The 22722-nt window shown below is 35.6% G+C and overlaps 1 protein-coding gene across 1 annotated transcript in view; it reads left to right on the forward strand.

The window, feature by feature from the left end:
• Positions 1–22722, forward strand: part of GABBR2 (gamma-aminobutyric acid type B receptor subunit 2) — a 1106195-nt gene that overhangs the window by 272400 nt on the left and 811073 nt on the right. The window contains exon 2 of the mRNA XM_053714581.1: positions 1776–1913. Within this exon, the coding sequence (XP_053570556.1) occupies positions 1776–1913 (138 nt within the window). The remainder of the gene's footprint in view (positions 1–1775; positions 1914–22722) is intronic.

The raw sequence follows: 22722 nt of genomic DNA on the forward strand, positions 1-22722 counted from the left end.
AGAATAGAAACCATTCAAAGGAGTGCAGTTAAAACACTAAGGGCCAGGTTACGAGTGTAGTGCAAGCCATTATGCACAAGCGAAAAGGGGTTTATCACGGGTGTTTGCGGGCGTCGAGTTTTTAACTTCTCTTACTAGTTAGAAGCAAACACGATTGCTTAAGCGCAATTTAAGTTAACACTCGTCCACAGAGCTCTTGTTAACTGTTTCGCCAAACAAAACTGTCACAAAACACATAAAAAATACATTACAAAGTACAGTTACACACATAAGAACACTATGTGATAGCACTTATTAAAAAAAAAAAAAGTTGCACAAAAAAGTTATAATGGTTTAAAGATATGAGGACTCAGGTGTTAGAAAAAAAAGCAGGTAAAGGGCTTTAACATAGAGATACATAAATTTACATATATACGCATACTCACCCTGAGCTATCAATAGCGCTGTACTTGTAATCTGTGCCTAATTGTTTTTCCTTTCATTTATTGAATTGCTGCATAATATATTTGTGGTCTATAATATATTTGTAGTGCAAGTTATTTATGAGTCAGCACTGATTGGCTAAAATGCAAGTCTATCAAAAGAACTAAGACAAGGGGGCAGTCTGCAGATGCCTAGATACAAGGTCATCACAGAGGTAAAAAAAAGTAAAATTAATATAACTGTGTTGGTTATGCCAAACTAGGGAATGAGTAATAAAGGGATTATCTATCAACATTTTACGAGTAGACTGTCCTTTTAAATTTGCACATAAAGCACAAGAATTTATGATTAATTAATTACTTTCGATGTTACCTGTGCACACATCAAATAGCAAGAGGTATTTAACAGTTTTTTTGATTGCCTATTTATTTATATGATTGGTTGTTACTTTTGAAATGTTGTACTGCAGTGTTGAATGAATAAGTCAAGGGAATAGCACAGTGTATCTTTATTATATTTTTATTTACATATACTGTAACCAATGACCATTCGTACTGTGACTTATGTTCTCCATTAATATTTGGCATACTGTATTTTTCACTACATTTTACAGTTGCACTTGAGGTGGTTGACAATATTAACTATTTAGTGGGCTGTTAATCTGACTGCTGTGAGAGATTTTAATAAAACAGTAATCATTTCTACCTAAACTATGGTTCAGAACTAGACAAGCATCCCAGCCATATATATTCTTCTACATAATGTTAATGGTGCAGAATGTTTTTGATGAACCAAAGCAAATATATATGAACAAGTTACTAATAGAAATTTCATTCATATTTCTTAGCTGGGGTGTTGACTTTTATTTTAGGTAATAGTTATTTCTTGATCACTTTAGTCTGCAGTTTTACTTCTGACACTGTTATACAAAGTATTTTATCAGTCCATCCATTCCCATCATATTTCATTTCTAATTGCGTCTTAACATTACTCTTTCATCTCTTACTACTGCATTATATAGGGCATTGGTCTCTCATTGTCTCCTCTCCTAATTAGCTACCAGACACTTCTTCATCTTTTTAATAATACTTTAATGTCCCTGTTTAACACTAAGCTCATAAAAATATTGATACCATTTTTGATTTTGGATTTGATTTTTTGGTTATTCTGGCTTGTCACACACACACACACACACATAGTTTATGTATATATATATATATATATATATATATATATATATATATATATATATATATATATATATTTATAGGATACAATAAACTGGTTTTAGTAAATCATTTTTTAAATTTATCTAAGATTTATCTTCTAATTTTTTTATTTTTTTTCCCCAGTGTGATAATGCAAAAGGGCTGAAAGCATTTTATGATGCAATAAAGTATGGACCAAATCACTTGATGGTCTTTGGTGGAGTATGCCCCTCAGTGACATCTATCATTGCTGAATCTCTTAAAGGATGGAATCTAGTTCAGGTAAGAATATTTTGAACAGTTTCTTAGAAGTGGAAAATTGAAATAAAACTGTTAATCTGAAGCTTGAAAAAAAATTATATTATACTTTTGTAGCATTTAGAAAAAGCTTTTTGTGAAAAAGGTACTGTTTTTTTATGTCAAGAAAAAGACACACAATGAAATGAATAATTAGTATATATTTTAAAATCTAATGTTAGGTCCTATCATACATTAAGTGAATATGACACTGTAAGTACCGCTAATATTTTAATGTCTGCTATCCAATTATAAAATGGTGGAAAAATATTATTTTTGCAGTATTGTATATCATTATAGCGCTGTGGAATCTGTTGAAGCTCTACGAAAAGCCGATAATATTAATAATAATAATAATTCTGTTGCTTTATTTGACAATATTTGTTATATACAGTTTATAGTTAACAGAAATGTATATAAAAGGGAGCATTGCATTATACATTCATTATTTACCAGTATTTGCCTGCATTTCCTGTGTGACTGTTCCATTTTCTCCCAAACAGACTGGAGTGCCTCTCTTATGCTTTTTTATTTTACACAATTTTTGGCCAGATCAGAGTACATTTACATCTGTCCCTAATTAGCTACAGTAAAAAAAAAAAAAAAAAAAGGAAATGAACATGAATTCTACCAGACTTTTCAAAGGGGCGGAAACCTGATTTGCAGAACTTAGGATTTTAAATAATAATAATAATACTACAGGCATTGCTTCCTTCTTTGTTATTTAAAGGGACAGTCAAGTCCAAAAAATACTACAGGCATTGCTTCCTTCTTTGTTATTTAAAGGGACAGTCAAGTCCCAAAAAAACTTTCATGATTCAAATAGGGCATGTAATTTTAAACAACTTTCCAATTTACTTTTGTCACCAACTTTGCTATGTTCTTTTGGTATTTTTAGTTAAAAGCTAAACCTAGGAGGTTCATATGCAAATTTCTTAGACCTTGAAGGCCACCTCTAATCTAATTGCATTTTGATAGTTTTTCACCACTAGAGGGCATTAGTTCATGGGTTTCATATAGATAACATTGAGCTCATGCACATGAATTTACTGTGGAGTCAGCGCTGATTGGCTAAAATGCAAGTCTGTCAAAAGAACTGAAATAAGGGGGAAGTCTGCTGAGGCTTAGATACAAGGTAATTACAGAAGTAAAAAGTGTATAATTATAACTGTGTTGGTTATGCAAAACTGGGGAATTGGTAATTAAGGGATTATCTATCCTTTAAAACAAAAACATTCTGGTGTTGACTGTACCTTTAAGGAAACAATTATTGAGTATTTAGAAAAGGAGAATAGTTCTGAATACAGATTATGGTCCAGATTACAAGTGGCGATCTTGAGGGTTAACATCGCCAGAAGTAAAGATTTTGCGCACCAGATTTAGATTTTAGTAAGTCCTTTGAAATCTTCCCATCCAGATGACTGATAACTAAATCACCTTTCTTATTAAATAAATTAAGTATTGGTTTAAATGTGATTTTAGTTAATGAAGCATATTCAATGGAAAGAACAAATTATGAATAGAGTACCTCTGGATTTGTGCTATGGCCCATTTAGTTTCTTTATTTTATCATTTTCAGCAAAATTGAAAAAAGTATTATAGGTAATAGAACACATTAAATACTTACTGAGGCTCTGCCAGCATTAGATTTATGTATAAAAAAATCAAGGATTTATTATTGCAGAAATGTAAGCAAGGTAAAATATTTATAATTGTATTTAAATTCTCTAACTTTTTTATATGCTACACCAGGTATTTTTCCTTAAAATAGATAAATAGATCGGTGCAGCTTTTTTTTGTCTTGAATGAATTTTTTAGAGCCTTGTGAACATAAAAGAACAGAAAATTAAAAAATGTTTTAACATGCATCAGCGGATTTTTTAAACATATTAAAAAATCATCTTCTTGAAAGAAAGATAAAGTTAAATCGGTCTATTTTTATTTTGAAGGGTACAGAAAGTGCAACTGTGCCCTAAGGACTGATTGCTAACTGGCTAATAAACAGAACTCTGTATGCATTATTGGTGTGACAGGGTACACCTCAAAAGAATATATAAAAAAAAAATTACATATTTTAAAATGCCCACTTTTAGATGCAACAATATTGATACAATATTTTTTCCCCTGTATGGAAGCTCCCACTTTATTTCCTGAGGATACCTGTATATAATTAAGAACTAAATAACTGATTCATATACTTATTTGGAGATCACCTTCTGCTTTGGATGAGGAATTGTCAAAAGATAAGGTAATGCCTGGGATTCAAGACTGGGTAGAACAATAAAAAAAAAAAGTTTCTGTGGAAATTTACTACTTCCTTTGAAGAATTTACTTAAGAATCATCACTATGACTTACCCACTTTTAGATGCAACAATATTGATAAAATATTTTTTTCCCCTGTATGGAAGCTCCCACTTTATTTCCTGAGGATACCTGTACATAATTAAGAACTAAATAACTGATTCATATACTTATTTGGAGATCACCTTCTGCTTTGGATGAGGAATTGTCAAATTTCTCATAGGGTGATTCCTGCTCATTTGAAGGTGGTCATTTTTCAGATATCAAGATTCCATTATTATTATTGAAAAGTAAAGTCATAGTGATGATTCTTAAGTAAATTCTTCAAAGGAAGTAGTAAATTTCCACAGAAACTTTTTTTTTTTATTGTTCTACCCAGTCTTGAATCCCAGGCATTACCTTATCTTTGGAATCTCCATATACATTTAGTATCCTAGGTAGACTTTATTCATTTACGGGTTTTTTTCTCCCTTGAAATACTCATTCATACTGGTAAATTGTGGATGGAAGATTGACATTTTTACGCTATGCTGATCATTTGTGGTAGATGTTTATGCATTTTTTATGGTTTGCAAATTCCACTTGGACACTAACCCCCTCAATCCTGAATTATTTCGAATGAGTGAAAAAAAAATTCTTATAGGAAAATATTATCCTTCTGTCATCCAAAAATGATACTGAAAAAAAAAGAATAAGCTAAGTGATGTCTTTATCATGTTTTTTTCATGTCCACTATAATAGATGTTTTAACTGAGAGAGCAAAATTTCATTAAAACCCACATAGGACTTTCCCTTTTGTTGAAGATTAACGTTGTTTAATCACAGAATTATACACAGCTGGGCATATCAATTTATTGTTAGTTTAATGTATTTATTGCAGATTTTTCAGGAAACCACTGTTAGAACATACAATTTAAAAGCAAAACTAATATTTCTCCTACATTCCTTATATCAACTTTGCAAACATTGCAATGATATTGTCTAAAATAAAATACAACTTAGTGCTGAATGGTCCGTGTTTTTACATGGCCCCCAAAACAATCATTTAATAGTCTCTGCTCAGGACCAGTAGTGCTCTGTTGGTCCCAAGTTGTACTTATTATTATTATCGGTTATTTGTAGAGCTCCAGCAGATTCCGCAGCACTATAAACATAGGTGGTATACAAGGTAGCAATTATTGGGATCAAATGGGTAGAGGGCCTTGCCTAGAGTCACACTGTTGTAGTTAGCTCTTGTGAAGGTGATCTGCAAGCAGTTGTGCTTTTAGGCTTACATTATAAGGAGGTTTATGGCGGATTGCAATGGAGGAGAGGAACTGGTATTAGGAAAGGTTAGTGTATCTTGTATGCATCACTGAACAGAAGAGTCTTTAGGGAGTGCTTGAAACTTTCAAAACTAGGGGAGAGTCTTTTGGAGCAAGGCAGAGGGTTCCACAAGATGGGAGCCAGTCTGGAGAAGTCCTGTAAACTGGAATGTGAGGAGGTAACAAGAGAGAATGAGAGTAGGAGGTCATGAGCAGAGTTATGGGGACGGAGGGAGAGTATCGGAGATATAGAGGGGAGCAGTGCAGTTGAGGGCTTTCATGTCAGAGTCAGAATTTTGTGTTTAATCCTGGAGGCAAGAGGAAGACAGTGAATGGATTGGCAGAGAGGTGCAACAGATGAAGAGCGAGGTATAAGGGAGATTCATTATGGATTTTAAAGGAGCTAGACGACAGCTAGGGAGACCAGAGAGGACAGAGTTGCAATAGTCAAGGCAGGAAAGGATGAGAGAGTGAATTAAAATCTTAGTTGTGTCTTGTGTAAGGAAATGTCTAATTTTAAAGATGTTTTTAAAGGGGAAGCGGCAGGATTTAGCCATGGCCTGAGTGCGAGGAGTGAAAGAAATATCTGAGTCAAGTGTGACCCCAAGATATCGGGCATGCGGGATAGGGGTAATGATGGATTTGTCGACAGTTTAAAGAGATGCGGGAGTGGAGATTTTAGAAGAAGGGGAAAAATAAGGAGCTCAGTTTTGAAGAGATTTAGCTTAAGGTATTGAGAGGTCATCCAGGAAGAGATGTGAGAAAGACAAATAGTGACATGGGTTAGCAAGGAAGGAGATAGGTCTGGAGCAGAGATGTAGATTTGAGTTTCATCAGCATGCAAATGATTTTGAAACCCGTGGGACTTTATTAGGGAACCTAATGATGACGTGTAGTTTTAGAAGAGAAGGGGACTGAGGACAGAGCCTTGCGGTACCCCAACAGAAAGTGGTAACGGGGCAGAGGAAGCCCTGGAGAAGGCTACACTAAAGGTACGGTTAGACAGGTAGGAAGAGAACCACAAGAGAGCAGTGTCACAAATGCCGAAGGATTGGAGGGTTTGGAGCAAAAGAGGGTGGTCAACAGTATCAATGGCTGCAGACAGATCAAGGAGGATAAGCAGAGAGAAGAGGATTTTGCTGTGAGTAGGTCATTAGTAACCTTAACGATTGCTGTCTCTGTGGAGTGATGGGGCAAAATCCAGATTGCAGTGGGTCAAGGAGGGAGTGTAATGTAAGGAAATTGGATATGCATGCATGTACTTGCTTTTCAAGAAGCTTTGAGGCAAGAGGGAGTAGGGAAATAGGGCAGTAGCTGGATGGGGAGGTTGGATTGAGAGAAGGTTTTTTTGAGGATAGGTGTGACCAGTGCATGTTATAGAGATGAGTGAAATATACCAATGTTGAGGGAGGGGTTGAAAATGTGTGTGAGTATAGGGGTAAGTGTAGAAGAGTGGGAGGGGAGTAGCTGTGAGGGAATGGGGTTGAGGGGACAGATAGTGAGGTGAGAGCACAGTATAAGTGCAGAAACTTCTTCCTAAGTAACAGGGGAGAAAGAGCTAAATGTATGGCTACATGGGTTTTGGTTAATTGAGTTAATTAGAGCTGATTTGTTTCTGATGGAATCAATTTTGTTATTGAAGTGGCTGGCAAAATCTTGAGCTGACAGAGAAGTTATATTAGAAGGTGGGGTGGGCAGAGAAGAGTGTTGACAGTGGAGAACAGATGTTTTGGGTTTGAAGAAAGAGTAGAGCTAACAGTAGAGAAGTAGTGTTGCTTATAAAGATTAAGGGAAGAGTAGTAGGAGTTCAAGATGAGCTTGTAGTGAAGAAAGTCAGCTGAACTCTAAGATTTTCTCCAGTGGTGCTCTGCAGTATGGGAACATCTGCGTAGGTACCGTGTCAGAGGAGTATGCCAGGGCTGAGGTTGAGTGTGTGATTTCCAAGCTATGGTAGGAGGTGCCAGATTGTCCAGGACCAATGTAAGGGTGGAGTTATAGTGGCAGATAGATTGGTTGGGGCAGGAAAAGGAGGAGATGGATGAGAGGTTCGAGAGAACTAGTGAGCTGGTGCTGATCTAATGACATAATGCTTCTGTGAAGTTTGGTGTGAGGAGTAGAAGGAGGGAAATTTGTAGGGAGGGATAAGATGTTGCAAGTGAGGAGATGGTGGTCAGAAAGAGGAAAAGGGAATTTGTGAAGTTTGAAATAGCGCATCGATAGCTAAAAGATCAGATCAAGGGAGTGACCATTTTTGTGAGTGGGAGAGTCAGTCCATTGTGACAGACCAAAAGAGGAAGTGAGTTGCAAAAGCTATTTTGCAGAGGAGGCAGTGGCATTGTCAAGAGCAATGTTAAAATCACCAAGAATAAGGGTGTCGGAGGAAACGAAATAAGGAAGCCAGGCAGCAAAGTGATCTAAAAATTGAGTTGAGGAGCCAGGGGGCAATATATTACTGCAACATGTATAGAGAGGGGATGTGAGGGAAGAGATATATGGGTTGTATTTGCTGAAAGGTACAATGAGAGTAAAGTAAAATACCTATGCCACCTCCTTGTCTGTTACCAGACCTATGAGTATGGCTGAAGTGGAGACCCCCATGTGACAATGCAGCAGTGGATGCTGTGTCTAAAGGAGAGAGACAAGTTTCTATGAGATCCAAAAGGTTGAGGGAGTGGGAGATAAAAAGGTCATGGAAAGAAGTGAGCTTGTTGCAAACAGAGTGAGAGTTCCAGTGTGCACAAGTGAAGGGGGTAGTGGCTTTAGATACAAGAATGTGAGTGAGCTTACCAGAGTTTTGTGTTCTGAGTCTGTGGAAAGGTACACATGGATGTGTACGGCTAGGAAGTTGTTGGGGGCCAGGATTAGGCGAGATGTCGCCAGCATCTAGTATGAGCAAGAGGGAGAGTGACATGAGGTGAGATGCAGATTTGCAGTAGTGAGACTGTTTTTGGGATGAGGTGCAGGGGGGAGAGAGAGTGTTTAGGAATAGGTACTTCTACAATGTGCTTAACCCCTTCAATTGTAATACGTTTATAAACAAATACTAGCAATACCAACTTCACTTTCAATCAATTTTCATCAGCCTAGACCTTGGGGTCCATTTATTAATGTGTGGACGGACATGATCCGATATAGCGAATCATGTCCGCCGCACATCGATAAATGCTGACAGCATATGCTGTTGACATTTTTCATTGTACTAGCAGTTCTTGTTAACTGCTGGTGCAATACCACCCCCTTTAGATTCGCGGCTGCTAGCAGGGGGTGTCAATCAGCCCGATCATATTCGATTGGGCGGATTGCTGTCCACCACCTCAGAGGTGGCGGACGAATTAAGAAGCAGCAGTCTTAGGACCGTTGCTTTTTAACTTCCACTTCAGCCGGAACTGAAGTGGAGTGGGTCGGAGGCAGCATCCTCTGCTTCTTAAATAGACCCTCTTATGTCCACTATGGACAATTCAATTTTTTTTTTTTCAAAAGTCCTGTGTTCTCTATATTGGAAACATCTATAAAATAATCATTTTTAAGGTCAACATGTTTAAATCATATCCAGCTCAAGAAATTGGTGCCTAAATGTAATCAAATCAATATTTAACTGGTGAAAACGTTGTTTACTTTTTGTTCTGTTGTGGCTGTGTGTCATGGCTGTCTTCTTTGATATCTGACTTTCTGTCATTGCAGTTTTTCTCTCAAGACTCAATTTTGATTGGTCAATAACTGTTACTAGGCAGCTTTTAAGGAGACAATTACTGAATTTAAATTGAATAAAACAAAGAAATGTGATGTCCATCACAGGGGACAAAGGGTCTGAAGGAGTTAAGGGACTTAAAAAAGGACTCTCTGAATGCTACAATAAACTATTTTTCTTTCAGTAGTAATTAACTACTTCATATTTTGTGCTAACGGGAACAGTTTTTTTTTATAAATTGTTATACAGCTTTCTAAATGGTGGCATGTTATATATAATGTATGTGCTGCTTAAAAGCCTTCTATAATGTATACACTGCCATTACATTACTGTTAGTCTGAAAGTTTGTAGACTGCCGTTAGCAATGCCAAAGGGCTTTCAGCTTTAGTCTTAACTTCTAAACATACAAATGCCTTTTGACATCAATAATGAACAGGTACCAACATACAGGAAGTATTTATTTAAACTCTTTTAATGTATTTAGTTGTGCAGTTCTTTGATGTTCTATGAAATAACAATACATCAACTTTATTTAAGATTTTAAACATAACAACAATTGACCTATTTCTTTCAAGAATGTTGACATATAGTTATAGAATTTCAAATAGATTATAACATTTATTTATAGAACCATAGATTTTGATGGCAGATAAAAACACAGACCCAACAAGCCTGCCCATATTTTCTCAATGTGTACATTTAAAGGGACATGAAATCCAAATTATTTATTTCATTATTTAAAAAGAGCATACCATTTTATACAACTTTACAATTTACTTATATTATCTAATTTGCTTCATTCTCTAAATATCCTGTGTTGAAGCAATAGCAATGCACATGCAGCTACTGAGACTATTTAGATATGCTTTTCAACAAAGGATATCAAGAGAATTAAGCAAATTAGATAATAGAAGTAAATTGGAAAGTTGTATAAAATGTTATGTTCTTTTTAATAATGAAATAAATAATCTGGGTTTATATCCCTTTAAATAGTTCATAGGATTTATCAGATATTTTAACAAAGGGCTCCATTACAAATGCACTGTGGATCTTTCAGCTAAATTAAAAAAATAGAGTAAGATATTTAATTGATGTAAGTCACTACATAGACTGACTATATTGTGCTTGTTGTGTTTTACTAGTGCTCTGAGAGATTTAAGAACATTTAGTGTACAAAACTATATAGAGTAATGTACTGAAACTAAAAAGACCATGTATGCTCACAATATAATATTCTGATTTCTTACATTTTGGGCCAGAATACAAGTGGCGATTTCTCTCAAGTGCAAAAACCGAGAGATGTAATACTTTAACGCACACATATTACAATTTGAAAGTAAATAGTTGCTGCGTGAGCGAAATTTGCCGTGCTCTAACTTGAGGACCACGTTAACCTCTTATCCCCATAGACTTTAATGGAGTGAGCTGATGAAAAGATACCTAACACCTATCGTTCGCTAACTCGACACCACAATAGAAGTTTAGTAGTTATGGCATATTTTACATTCCAATGTTTTTCACATAGAAGAAAATGTTCTATATATTTTATTTTTAAATAAATATTTCTATATATATCTGACTCATTTAAAAAAAAATATCTATATGAATATTTACAGATATAGATAAATACAGAAAGATATAGGAATATATATTTAAAAACACTAAGAATATTTTCTCCTATGTGAAGAACATTGGAATGTAAAATAGTTATAGTAAATACACAGTAAAACACATTATAAAATATTAAAATAGATAAGTTTTTTTTATGTTTTAAGGTTATATATATATATATATATATATATATATATATATATATATATATATATATATATATATATATATAATATATATATACACAGCTCTGGAGAAAAAAATAGGAGATTACTGCAAAATTATGTTTCTCTGGTTTTACTATTTATAGGTATGTGTATGTGTAAAATTAACATTTTTGTTTTATTCAATAAACTACTAACAACATGTCTCCCAAATTCCAAATAAAAATATTGTCATTTAAGGCATTTATTTGTAAAACTGATCAAAATATCAAAAAACTATTTTCAGATCTTGAAAAAGGCAAATAAAGATAGATGATAATCATTTTTACACACAATACTAATGTTGTAACTTAGCAAGAGTTCAGAACTCAATATTTGGTGGAATAACCCTAATTTTCAATCAAAGCTTTCATTCGTCTTGGCATGCTCTCCACCAGTCTTTCACATTGCTGTTGGGTGACTTTATGCCACTCTTGGCAGAAAAATTCAAGCAGCTTGGCAGCTTGTTTATTGACCTGTGACCATCCATCTTCCTCTTGATCACATTCCAGAGGTTTTCAATAGGGTCCAGGTCTGGAGATTGGGCTGGTCATAACAGGGTCTTAATTTGGTGGTCCTCCATCCACACCTTGATTGACCTGGCTGTGTGGCATGGATCATTATCCTACTGGAAAAAGCAATCCTCAGAGTTAGGGAACATTTTCAGAGCAGAAGCAAACAACTTTTGTTCCAGGATAACCTTGTATGTGGCTTGATTCATGTGTCCTTTACAAAGATAAATCTGCCCGATTCCAGATTGTCTTCTTGCCCAACGTTTGGTCGTCTAATTTTTAGACTGCAACCTGGAGAACCTACAAGCCACAGTGTGTCGCACCCACTGTGAATATTGGTTTAGGATCAGTGATGATGTGGGGGTGCTTTAGCAAGGCTGGAATCGGGCAGCTTTATCTTTGTGAAGGACGCATGAATCAAGCCATGTACAAGGTTTTCCTGGAAAAAAACTTGCATCCTTCTCCTCTGACAATTTTTCCAAACTCTGGTGATTTTTTTTCCAGCAGGACAATGCTCCATGTCACACAGCCAGGTCAATCAAGGTGTGGGAGAAGAACCACCAGATCAGTATCCCGTCATGGCCTGCCCAATCTCAAGACCTGAACCCCAATGAAAACCTCTGGAATTGTATCAAGAGGAAGATTGATGGTCCCAATCCATTCAACAAAACCAAGCTGCTTGATTGTTTGCACATGGAGTGGCATAAAGTCACCCAGCATCAATGTAAAAGACTGGTGAAAGACGCATGAAAGTTGCAATTTAAAATTAGGGTTATTCCCCCAAATATTGATTTCTGAACTCTTGCTAAGTTAACATGTTAGTATTGTGTTGTTTAAAAATTAATATGAACTTATTTTCTTTGAATTTTCCAAGGTCTGAAAACACTGCATTTTTTTGATCATTTGTCATTTTCTCCAGAGCTGCATATATGTGTATTATATACAGTATGTGTATATACTGTATGTATGTATATAAATATATAAATAAATATGTATACTCATATCTCTCTCTCTCATTTATATATATATATATATATATATATATATATATATATATATATATATATATATATATATATATATATATATATATATATATACATGTATATTATATACATGTGTATATATATATATATATATATATATATATATATACTGTATACACATAAAAACATACATACACACACTTTTTTCCACTCATTATTTTTTCACTTATTATCAACACCCTCCCTTTATAAACTTATTATTATAGTGTAGAGTCATATAATGGTCCACTTATAGAGAGTAGGGAGGCATACAATTGGGGAATATTTAAGCCCTATAGAGAGAGAACAGGGATTAGTGAATAGGATCAAAATGAAATTCTCATAATCCCTCTGTAGTATCTTTCCTACCGACCAAAATAAGTATAGAGAAATTCTTATTAATAGGTATCAGGTAGAGAACAGAGAGTAAAAAGCATTCATAAAATCCCCTTCTATCATTAGAAATACATACCCGCTCTCTATAGGGTAAGCCATTATAATTTCCACAAACTGATATTATCATACACAATAGGCTTTCAAGATAATCCCCACAACATTTTGTAAATAATATGTTTGTTCCCATGACAAGAAAATTTAAAATCTAAAATTTAAAATTTAAGATATACATAAACAATTATGTTTCATTTGGCACAAGCCCAAATTCACTCACTATGCAAAAGTAAAATGATTCAAGAGAGACATTCTTAAATATTTAAACATGTATTAGAAGAGACATAGGAGTGATAGGGTTAAATATCCAGCCACAGGTGTTTAGCATTCTCTGAGCATTAGAAGGAGGGATAGCGCATATTTTTGTAACCAATTAGATTAGATTAAAGTGTTCTTAATGGTAAGGAGCACAGACACACAATAGGCTATGATTACGGCAACCAGCCGAAACGCGTAAGCCCGTGTGCTGCGCTCTCTCTCCAATTAGGTGGCAAGGCTGTCACATATTTTCAATGTTTGAATTTTAAATATTTTTCAATAAATATATATTTTTTACGGAGTGTGGTATTATTCTTTTTCTTTTGAAATATACATAAAAACATACACACACACACACACACATATATATACATATATATATATATATTTATATGTACACATTATAACCCTTTATACCATATACCTTTTAACCCTTATAAAACCTTTTTTATTTTAATATTTATATAAATATTTTTTATTTGATTGTGTATTTATGAGTGTAATACTTAATTTTAATGTATTTATGTTTTGTTTGGTGCACATTTATTTTTAGCCTTAACCCTTTACGTGAGGTATTTAGCTGCACTATACCAATGAGTGCAAATTAAGATTGTGCTCAGCGGTGTTCATTTTCTTTCAACTTGTAATACGCGTGAATGTTAGTGCGCCACTTGTAATATAGCCCTTTATTAAGGTAAACATGCCAAAAATCTTTAAGGATTAGGAGATTTTTCAGGGTTTTGTGGACTAACATGAAACCAAAATAAAATCAGCCAATGGAAAATGAGAAAATCATGCAAAGTTTTATTTTTACTTATTACTAACTTATGTATTCAATTGAGTTTCTATGACACCTCTAACAAACTTAGTTCATGATGTGTGCAATCAAATCTTTTCTATAATTTTCCATTTAATTTTATTATAACATCCAAACACTTAATAACAGTCATAAATGAGAAGGCAGATGATTACATCTGTTAAAATATGAACTGAGCTTGCTTGATATTGACAACCACAAAAAAACAAACTAAAAAAAAACAAACTAGGAAACAACAAGATATACTGCATGAAAAAGGCAACACTGGGTTTTCAAGGGGTAAAAAAAGTATTGGATTAGATTAATCCATACATAAAGAGTTAGGCCATTGGGTAAAAATATGTATTATGAATTAATTATTATTTTCTTCCCTACAGCAGAATAGATGTGGGCCTTTTGGATTTCTAGTGCTTAAGGGAGCTGGAATTGAGTTGTTTCCTCCTCCATAAAGCTCCCTTAAGCCCTCTGCAGCAACCCTCACTTCCACATTTCCGGGGTGATGATGGGTTTTAAGTGTGGATGGGTTGCCATCCACCCTTAAAATGTTGTGCAGATGATAATCCTGTATCATCAGACACAATAAAAGGGTTAAAGAGCTCGTTGGTCATGTGGTGCAGTCAATTTTGTAATTGTTCTTCAATCAGCTTTTTTTTTCTCTTTACATTTGTGTGAGAAACAATACTATCGTTTTTTCATTAAATATTAATATGATTAGATTCATACAAATATTTTTTATGTATATTAAACTGATACCCAACAAATCAAAAAGTTAGCATTAACATGCATTATCACTGACAAACGTAGAGTGCATATTAGGCAGTTATAGACTAGATTGAATTGTTTTAATACCATTTGTAAAGTTAATAAGTGGATTGCAAACTTGCCTCCACAAGTCATTTGTTTATGTAAGGAGAATGGAATAAACACCTTGAAAGCAAATACGTGTTAGCACTGAACAGTTAAAGTTAAATTTACTTAAATTACTTAAATATAGTTTATGAATCTCCCATGCTATTTTAGATTTATTATAAATAATCACGTTGTACAACTTGTACATCTTCAGAATTTGATTCCCTTACTCATATGAAATATTTAATGTTTGTTATATTACTTTTTTAGAATTGAAACTAGAGGACTTTGAATTATTCAGCAGTTTATTATCCTTCAATATAAATATAGGATTCTAAAAGGGACATAAAGATCAAACATTTAATACATTCTAATGTTTCTCAATACAACTGAAAACATTTTTGCAATATACTTGTATTTCAATAAATGTTATAAAACTGCTGAGTATGTGTAAGCATAGTGCTCCATATAAATATAAAGAGAGAAGCGCTCAACCTGGAAATGAACAATAGCATAATAGCTTGTTCTATGGCTAGTTACTCAACATGTGCCTTTCACAGAGAAGAACTTTCCTGAAGCATATCAGTCTGATCCTGACTTAACAGTACAGTCCAGCCCTGAAATACCAGGCAATCCCTCTCTAAACGAGAGAAACAGCAAAACCCCAGACGTACGTTTTGGCCTAGTGTGGGCCTCGTCAGTGAGGTGCAGCCATATCCCTCTAGGCACACTGAGCAACGGGTCCACGTCTGGATTCCCGCATCACACTTAGGGAGACTTCCCAATCCCTAAGTGTCATAATTTGCATAAATATAAAGAGAGAAGCGCTCAACCTGGAAATGAACAATAGCATAATAGCTTGTTCTATGGCCAGTTACCACCCAAGAAGCAGCCTCTTTTTGCTCAACATGTGCCTTTCACAGAGAAGAACTTTCCTGAAGCATATCAGTCTGATCCTGACTTAACAGTACGGTCCATCGCTGAACGAGAGAAACAGCAAAACCCCAGACGTACGTTTCGGCCTAGTGATCCATATACTATGCAGTAGATGCTTACAGCAATGTAAGAGCAGTGGTCATACTGAAGTGGAAGAGATAAATCACCCTGAACACGCTTGTTCAGGTAATTAACAGGCCCTGCTCTGGCAAGATTGTTAGCTCAAGAGCAGGAAGTGGCATTGCACAAGGAGGTCCTTGCAGTATATGCAGGCAGCAGACGTATAGTGTCTGCTGAAAAGGTGGCAGAAAGGTTCACAAATTGGGAACTTTGTCAGACAGTGGATTAGTACATGGGGGCACTAAGCTACACATAAAAGCAATGTGCCACCCTATCTAGGGTTGCCAACTTTCTTTGAAGAACATAAAGGAGACTAGGGAATCAACAACATTGAAATAGACAAATTTTACAGTAGTAACTTACAAAAAACACTTTATTTTATACTTTGAAACCGTTTGGCACAAGAAAATTCTTCATTCAAATAATCTTTATTCACACAGTTTAGCTTAATACATTCAACAACTTTCCGCAAATCCGTGAATTCTGTTTTTTATTTAAAGCACAGTGGGAGTAATGGCATGATACGGTCAGATACATAAAAATGATTTAATAAATAAGAGTAGAAGAGTACAATATTAAATGTTTGGAATTAAGATTTTACATGTTGTAAAAATAAGGAAGAAAAAAGTTTGAGAAAATAAGGGATATCCCTACAAATAAGAGAGGTTTGGTAATAGGTTGCATAAGCTTTATAAGTAAACTAAAGGGATATGAAATCCAACATTTTTCTCTAATGATTCAGATAGAGCATGACATTTTAAACAAGTTTCCATTTTACTTGCTTTAGTCTATTGGTATCCTTTGTTGACAAAGCAGCAATGCACTACAGGGATCTAGCTGAACAGTTGAGCCAATGAGGCCAATTTAACAAAGGTCTTGCGGACCTGATCCGACAGTGTTAATCAGGTCTGCAAGACCTCGCTGAATGTGGAGAGAAATACGCTCTCTGTATTCAGCATTGCACCAGCAGCTCACAAGAGCTGCTGGTGCAAAGCCGCCCCCTGCAGACTCGCGGCCAATGGGAGGTGACAATTCCTCATCAGAACAGGCAGACAGGGTTATGGAGCAGCTTCATAACTGCTGTTTCTAGCGAGTCTGGAGACTCGCCAGAAACACAGCCCTTCAAGTTCCATTCGGAGCTTGATAGATAGGCCTCAGTGACAACAGTCATATATGTGCAGCCACCAATCAGCAGCTAACTCCTAGTAGTGCATCATTGCTCTTGAGCCTACCTAAGTATGATGTCATCAAAAGATACAAAGACAAGGAAGCAAATTAGATAATTTAAATACATTGAAAAGTTGTTTAAAATTGAATGTTCTATCTGAACCATGAAAGAAAACTCTTTGGCTTATGTCCCTTTAAACTAGTAACAATGTTTAAAGGATATAGTTTTAGAAGTGAATATGTATTACATATTAGATTCATTATTATTGATATGCTATAATATAAAAGTGGTTTCCCCTTTGTATAAACAGATCTGGAATGTTAGCGATATTTTAGGTGGAGTTTAATTCATCAGTTGTAATGAAAATGCGCTGTAACTTACTTTTTAATGTAGCATTAAAATTCAAATACCCCACACACCGGCTGCCCACTTCAAAAGTAGTTTTTCTTTTCTGAGCTAATAGTTTGAACTGTTCTTAGATTGGTGCTGTAGCCATATGGTACTCACAAAAATTGTTTTGGAGCTAGAGCACCAATTGGAGAACAGTTCAAACCGCTCACCAAAAAAAAACATTACTATAGAAGTAGGCAACTAGAGCACAGGGTGTTTGAATTTCAGCGTTTCATTAAAACGTAATTTAAAACGTATCTTCATTACAACTCATAAATTTAAACTCCATCTAAAATTTCGCTAGAATTCCGTATCTGTTTATACAAATGGGAAAGTTTACCATCACAACAGTGCTTGGCAAAACTACATCTCTCAACATTTTTAATGTTAGATTCCTGTTTTACAAATTGACTCTCAAGCTTTGTTTCTGTATTTCGGAAGCATTGCTCATTACATGGCGTCATAGTAAGATTTTACTTAGTTTAATCGTCCCGAGAGATTAAAATTAAACCATTGAATTTATTTTCTTTTTAATCCACATCTCAGGGGGAAATTGGTAAATGTATTAACAATTCTGACTCTGGGAAGATAAAAGCATTCCTTACTTCACTTGTTGCTTTAGGAAATAGAGATATTTTGTTATTAATATACTTTATAGTTTTGTACCCTCTATACTTATAAAAAGAATAATTTTAAAAGAATAATAGCTGGTGTATAATTAAAGCATATAGTATAAAGATTATTATATAATATTATTGCACTAGAGTTAAATCTCCTATATATCAGTGAGACATCTAGGCGATATTAGCGCTCCACTGAGTAATACCAGTGCACGCTAATGTGCACTGGTATTACAAGTAAAGCGCAATGGGAATGCAAGCTTGCCTTCCTATTGCTAGGAAGATTTGCGCTCATGAGAGCGGGCTTCCATAGGCTCCAAAGGGAGCCTCGTTCTGCGATTGTAGCATATTTTTAAATATATATGTATATGAATAAATACAAATATATTTATGTGTTAATATGTGTATATGCACATATTAACACATAAATATATATGTATATATTCATATAAATATATATTAAAGGCACTTTTCAGTACTGTTTTTTTCCTAACACTCCACTCCCACTAACTTTAGACCAAAAAAACTTCCTAATGCAGTTGTTTTTTAAAAATAAAATAAAATAAAATTTTTTGCAATAAAAAAACTATAATACAGGAAAAGTAAGCCAAAAGATGCCACCAATAGAAGACACACTACCACCAGTTCTGCTTCCTCTAACGACTTGTCATAATGAACTTCATATTCCACACTTTCTGTGCTGTCACAACAGGACTTGATTACTGAGCAATGTCTTCTCCTTAGGATGGTCAAGTAACCTTAGCGTTTATATAAACCTTGTCATAGTATAACTCACAAACCCATGTTACCCCCAGGTACGGAGGCCCGCATACCATATCATACCTCCCTAAATTTCATACCCCCTTTCCCTCCTTTAACATATACCCACCATTCCCCTCCCTTCCTCCTCCTCTCCCTCCCTACTCCCTAATTCCCCCCTCCCTCCCAGGAGCCAGATCAGGATTCCCAATTATGTAAAATTAACAAACTTCTAATATACATAGGGCGTATTGTGGTTACTCCCCCGAAATACTCTCATATATGCCCTATAATAGGAAGAGAGACATTTTGTTTTATTTTAATGTATTCATGTTTGATACTGTTTATAATGTTATAATGTTAGTTAAGATTCAACTACTGTTTTGTTGCTATGTGTTTGTCTTTTTGCAGATATGTACCCATTTTGTGCTTCCACACTCTAAGCAGTACCAGAAGGTATATACCATCACTAATGCCATACCAACACCCTCCACATTGTCATGCACCCCCATAAAGTGATTTCCCCCAAGCAATTGACCTTGCTCACACAGAATGCGAAAGGCTTGAACTCCCCCCATAAAAGGTCCAAAGCACTTGCAGACCTAGCAAAGAGACAAATAGACATACTTTTCTTACAAGAAACACATTTTAAACGAAATAAAGAACCAAAATACTTAGGGAGAAATGATAACACACACTACCATAGTTCAGGCCCAGAAAAGATAAACGGGGTGAGCATACTGTTTAAAAAATCTCTCCCTTTTAACTTGAAACAACTTTCCAGAGATGGGTTTGGTGGGCCTTCTGTACGGCAGGCCCATCACCTTAATTAATATTTATGCTCCACACACAAATCAAACCACTTTCTTTAAAAATACTCCTAAACAATCCTGACACACTAACCACCTTATCCAAAACCATCTCTGAATACTTTACAAACAACTCTAACTCTATCACTGACAATTTTAAAATTTGGGAAGCACACAAATGTGTGTTAAGGGGGGAATTAATTAAAATGAAGGCTCAAAATCAATGAGCAAATTGTACACAATACAAAGAACTAACAGATACTTTTTTAAACTAGACCTAACACTAAAAAAAGATCCCACTAATTTTAATATAGGAAAAGATTTACAGGCCGCTAGAACAGCCCTAGACAATTTTCTAGACATTGAGTATCAAATTCTATGAACCAAAACTAATAGCATGTTCTATTACGAAAGTAATAGAGCCGGTAAACTGCTAGCTTGTGCCTTAAAAAAAAAAAGATTTAAATCCTATATCTATGAAATCACTACTCCACAAAAAAAGTTGCTTAAGACTACGCCGGAAATCTTACTGGCCTTTCAAGAATATTATACAAAACTCTTCAATATACATGAAGACCCCCCACACCCAAACATCTCCGCAATCTCTCAACATACATAGTGAATTGTCCACTACCTTCAATCACTGACGAACAAAAAATCACAATTAAGTAGGCCAATAACCATCCAAGAAACCATATCTGCCATCACTACCCTTAAACATGGAAAAAGTCCAGGCCTAGATGGCTTCTCCTCCAAATATTACCAAGCATTTTCTTCTATCTTAGCATCCACATCTTAAATTAATTTTCAATGAGGCCACTGACGAACACCCCTTTCCACCTTCTATGCTAGAGGCCCACGTAACGATAATACCTAAGCCGGGCATGCCACCTACAACCCCAGCAAATTTTCACCCCATTTCATTACTGAATGTTGATATTAAACTCTTTGCTCTAATACTCGCATAAAGAATTAACTCTATACTCTCATTCATAATCCACCCTAACCAGGCTAGGTTTACACCTATGCGAGAGTCTAGAGATAACACAACCAAAATACTAACTCTAATGGAACATCCAAATCCCCTCCGTGTTCATTTCAATGGACGCAGAAAAAGCTGAACTGGCTTTTGCTTAAACATACGATGGCTAAATTTGGATTTGATCAAAAGTTTATAGGTCGAATCTTTGCGCTATATAATAGGCCACAAGCAAAGATAAGATTAAATGATTCCACATCCGATCCTTTCCAGATCACAAATGGCACGAGACAGGGGTGCCCCCTCTCACCTCTATTGTTTATCTTAGCCATGAAAGTTTTAGCCATGTACATCAGGAAACAAACAACAATTACTGGATTCTGAATAGGGCAAACCGAATATAAAACTCTTTATGCGGATGACATATTCATGACCATCACTGACCCTCTACTCTAACTTTAGTATTAATATTGCAAAATCCGGATTCTTAAGTATAGCACTGCCCAATACCACATTAGAGACAGTCAAACAATAATTCTGTTTCCCAACCCAACATAAGGCGATAAAATATTTAGGAGTGCAAATTTCACCAAAAACTGAAGATATAATCTCCCTAAACTTTAAAGCCTTAAAGAACGACATCAGCTTAATGTTACAATCCTGGGCAACTAAGCCCCTCTCGTCTTATGGAATAATAAATGCAATTAAAATGATAATACTCCCCAAGATTTTGTATCTTTTTCAAATGTTGCCTATTCATATCCCAGATGCACTAATCTTCCAACTTCAAAAATTGCTAAACTCCTTTATATGGTCCTATAAAAGACCCTGTATAGCTACAAACACTGTATACTGTCCCAAAGACCTAGGATGCATAGGAACACCCAATTTGCAGTACTATAGATTATCTGATTTTTTTAACTAGAATAGTTGATTGGTGCAAACATAGCAGAACGAAAGAGTGGGTTATGCTTGAACACACTCTAACGACTCCCATCTGGGAGGCCACTGCTGGCTTCCTGTCAATTTCAGACGTCTGCCCCTCAATTCTCTGGTCACACCTATCCTCAAAAAACCTTCCCTCGATCCAACCTCCCCATCCAACTACTGCCCTATTTCCCTACTCCCTCTTGCCTCAAAGCTCCTTGAAAAGCTAGTATACGCACGTCTATCCCATTTCCTTACACTAAACTCTCTTCTTGACCCACTGCAATCTGGATTTCATCCCCATCACTCTACAGAGACAGCAATTGTCAAGGTTACCAACGACCAACTTACACCAAAATCCAAAGGCCACTTCTCTCTGCTTATCCTCCTTGACCTGTCTGCAGCCTTTGACACTGTTGACCACCCTCTTCTGCTCCAAACCCTCCAATCCTTCGGCATCTGTGACACAGCTCTCTCGTGGTTCTCTTCCTATCTGACTAACATTTAGTGTAGCCTTCTCCGGACCATCCTCTGCCCGTTACCACTTTCTGTTGGGGTACCTCAAGGCTCTGTCCTCGGTCCCCTTCTCTTTTTAATCTACACGTCATCATTAGGTTCCTTAATAAAGTCTCATGGGTTTCAATATCATTTGTATGCCGATGACACTCAAATCTACCTCTCTGCACCAGACCTACCTCCTTCCTTACTAACTCATGTCACTAACTTTCTTTCTCATATCTCATCTTGGATGTCCTCTCACTACCTTAAGCTAAATCTCTCCAAAACTGAACTCCTTACTTTTCTCCCTTCTTCCAATGTCTCCACCCCCAAAATTTCTATAACGGTTGATAATTCCATCATTGCTCCTACCCCGCATGCCCGATGTCTTGGGGTCACACTTGACTCAGATCTTTCCTTCACTCCTTACATTCAGTCCTTGGCTAAAGCCTGCCACTTTCACCTTAAAAACATCTCTAAAATTAGACATTTCCTTACACAAGATAAAACTAAGATTTTTAATCCACTCTCTCATCCTTTCCTGCCTCGACTACTGCAACTCCGTCCTC

This window comes from Bombina bombina, chromosome 5 (genome assembly GCF_027579735.1).
Source record: "Bombina bombina isolate aBomBom1 chromosome 5, aBomBom1.pri, whole genome shotgun sequence".
Taxonomy (NCBI): domain Eukaryota; kingdom Metazoa; phylum Chordata; class Amphibia; order Anura; family Bombinatoridae; genus Bombina; species Bombina bombina.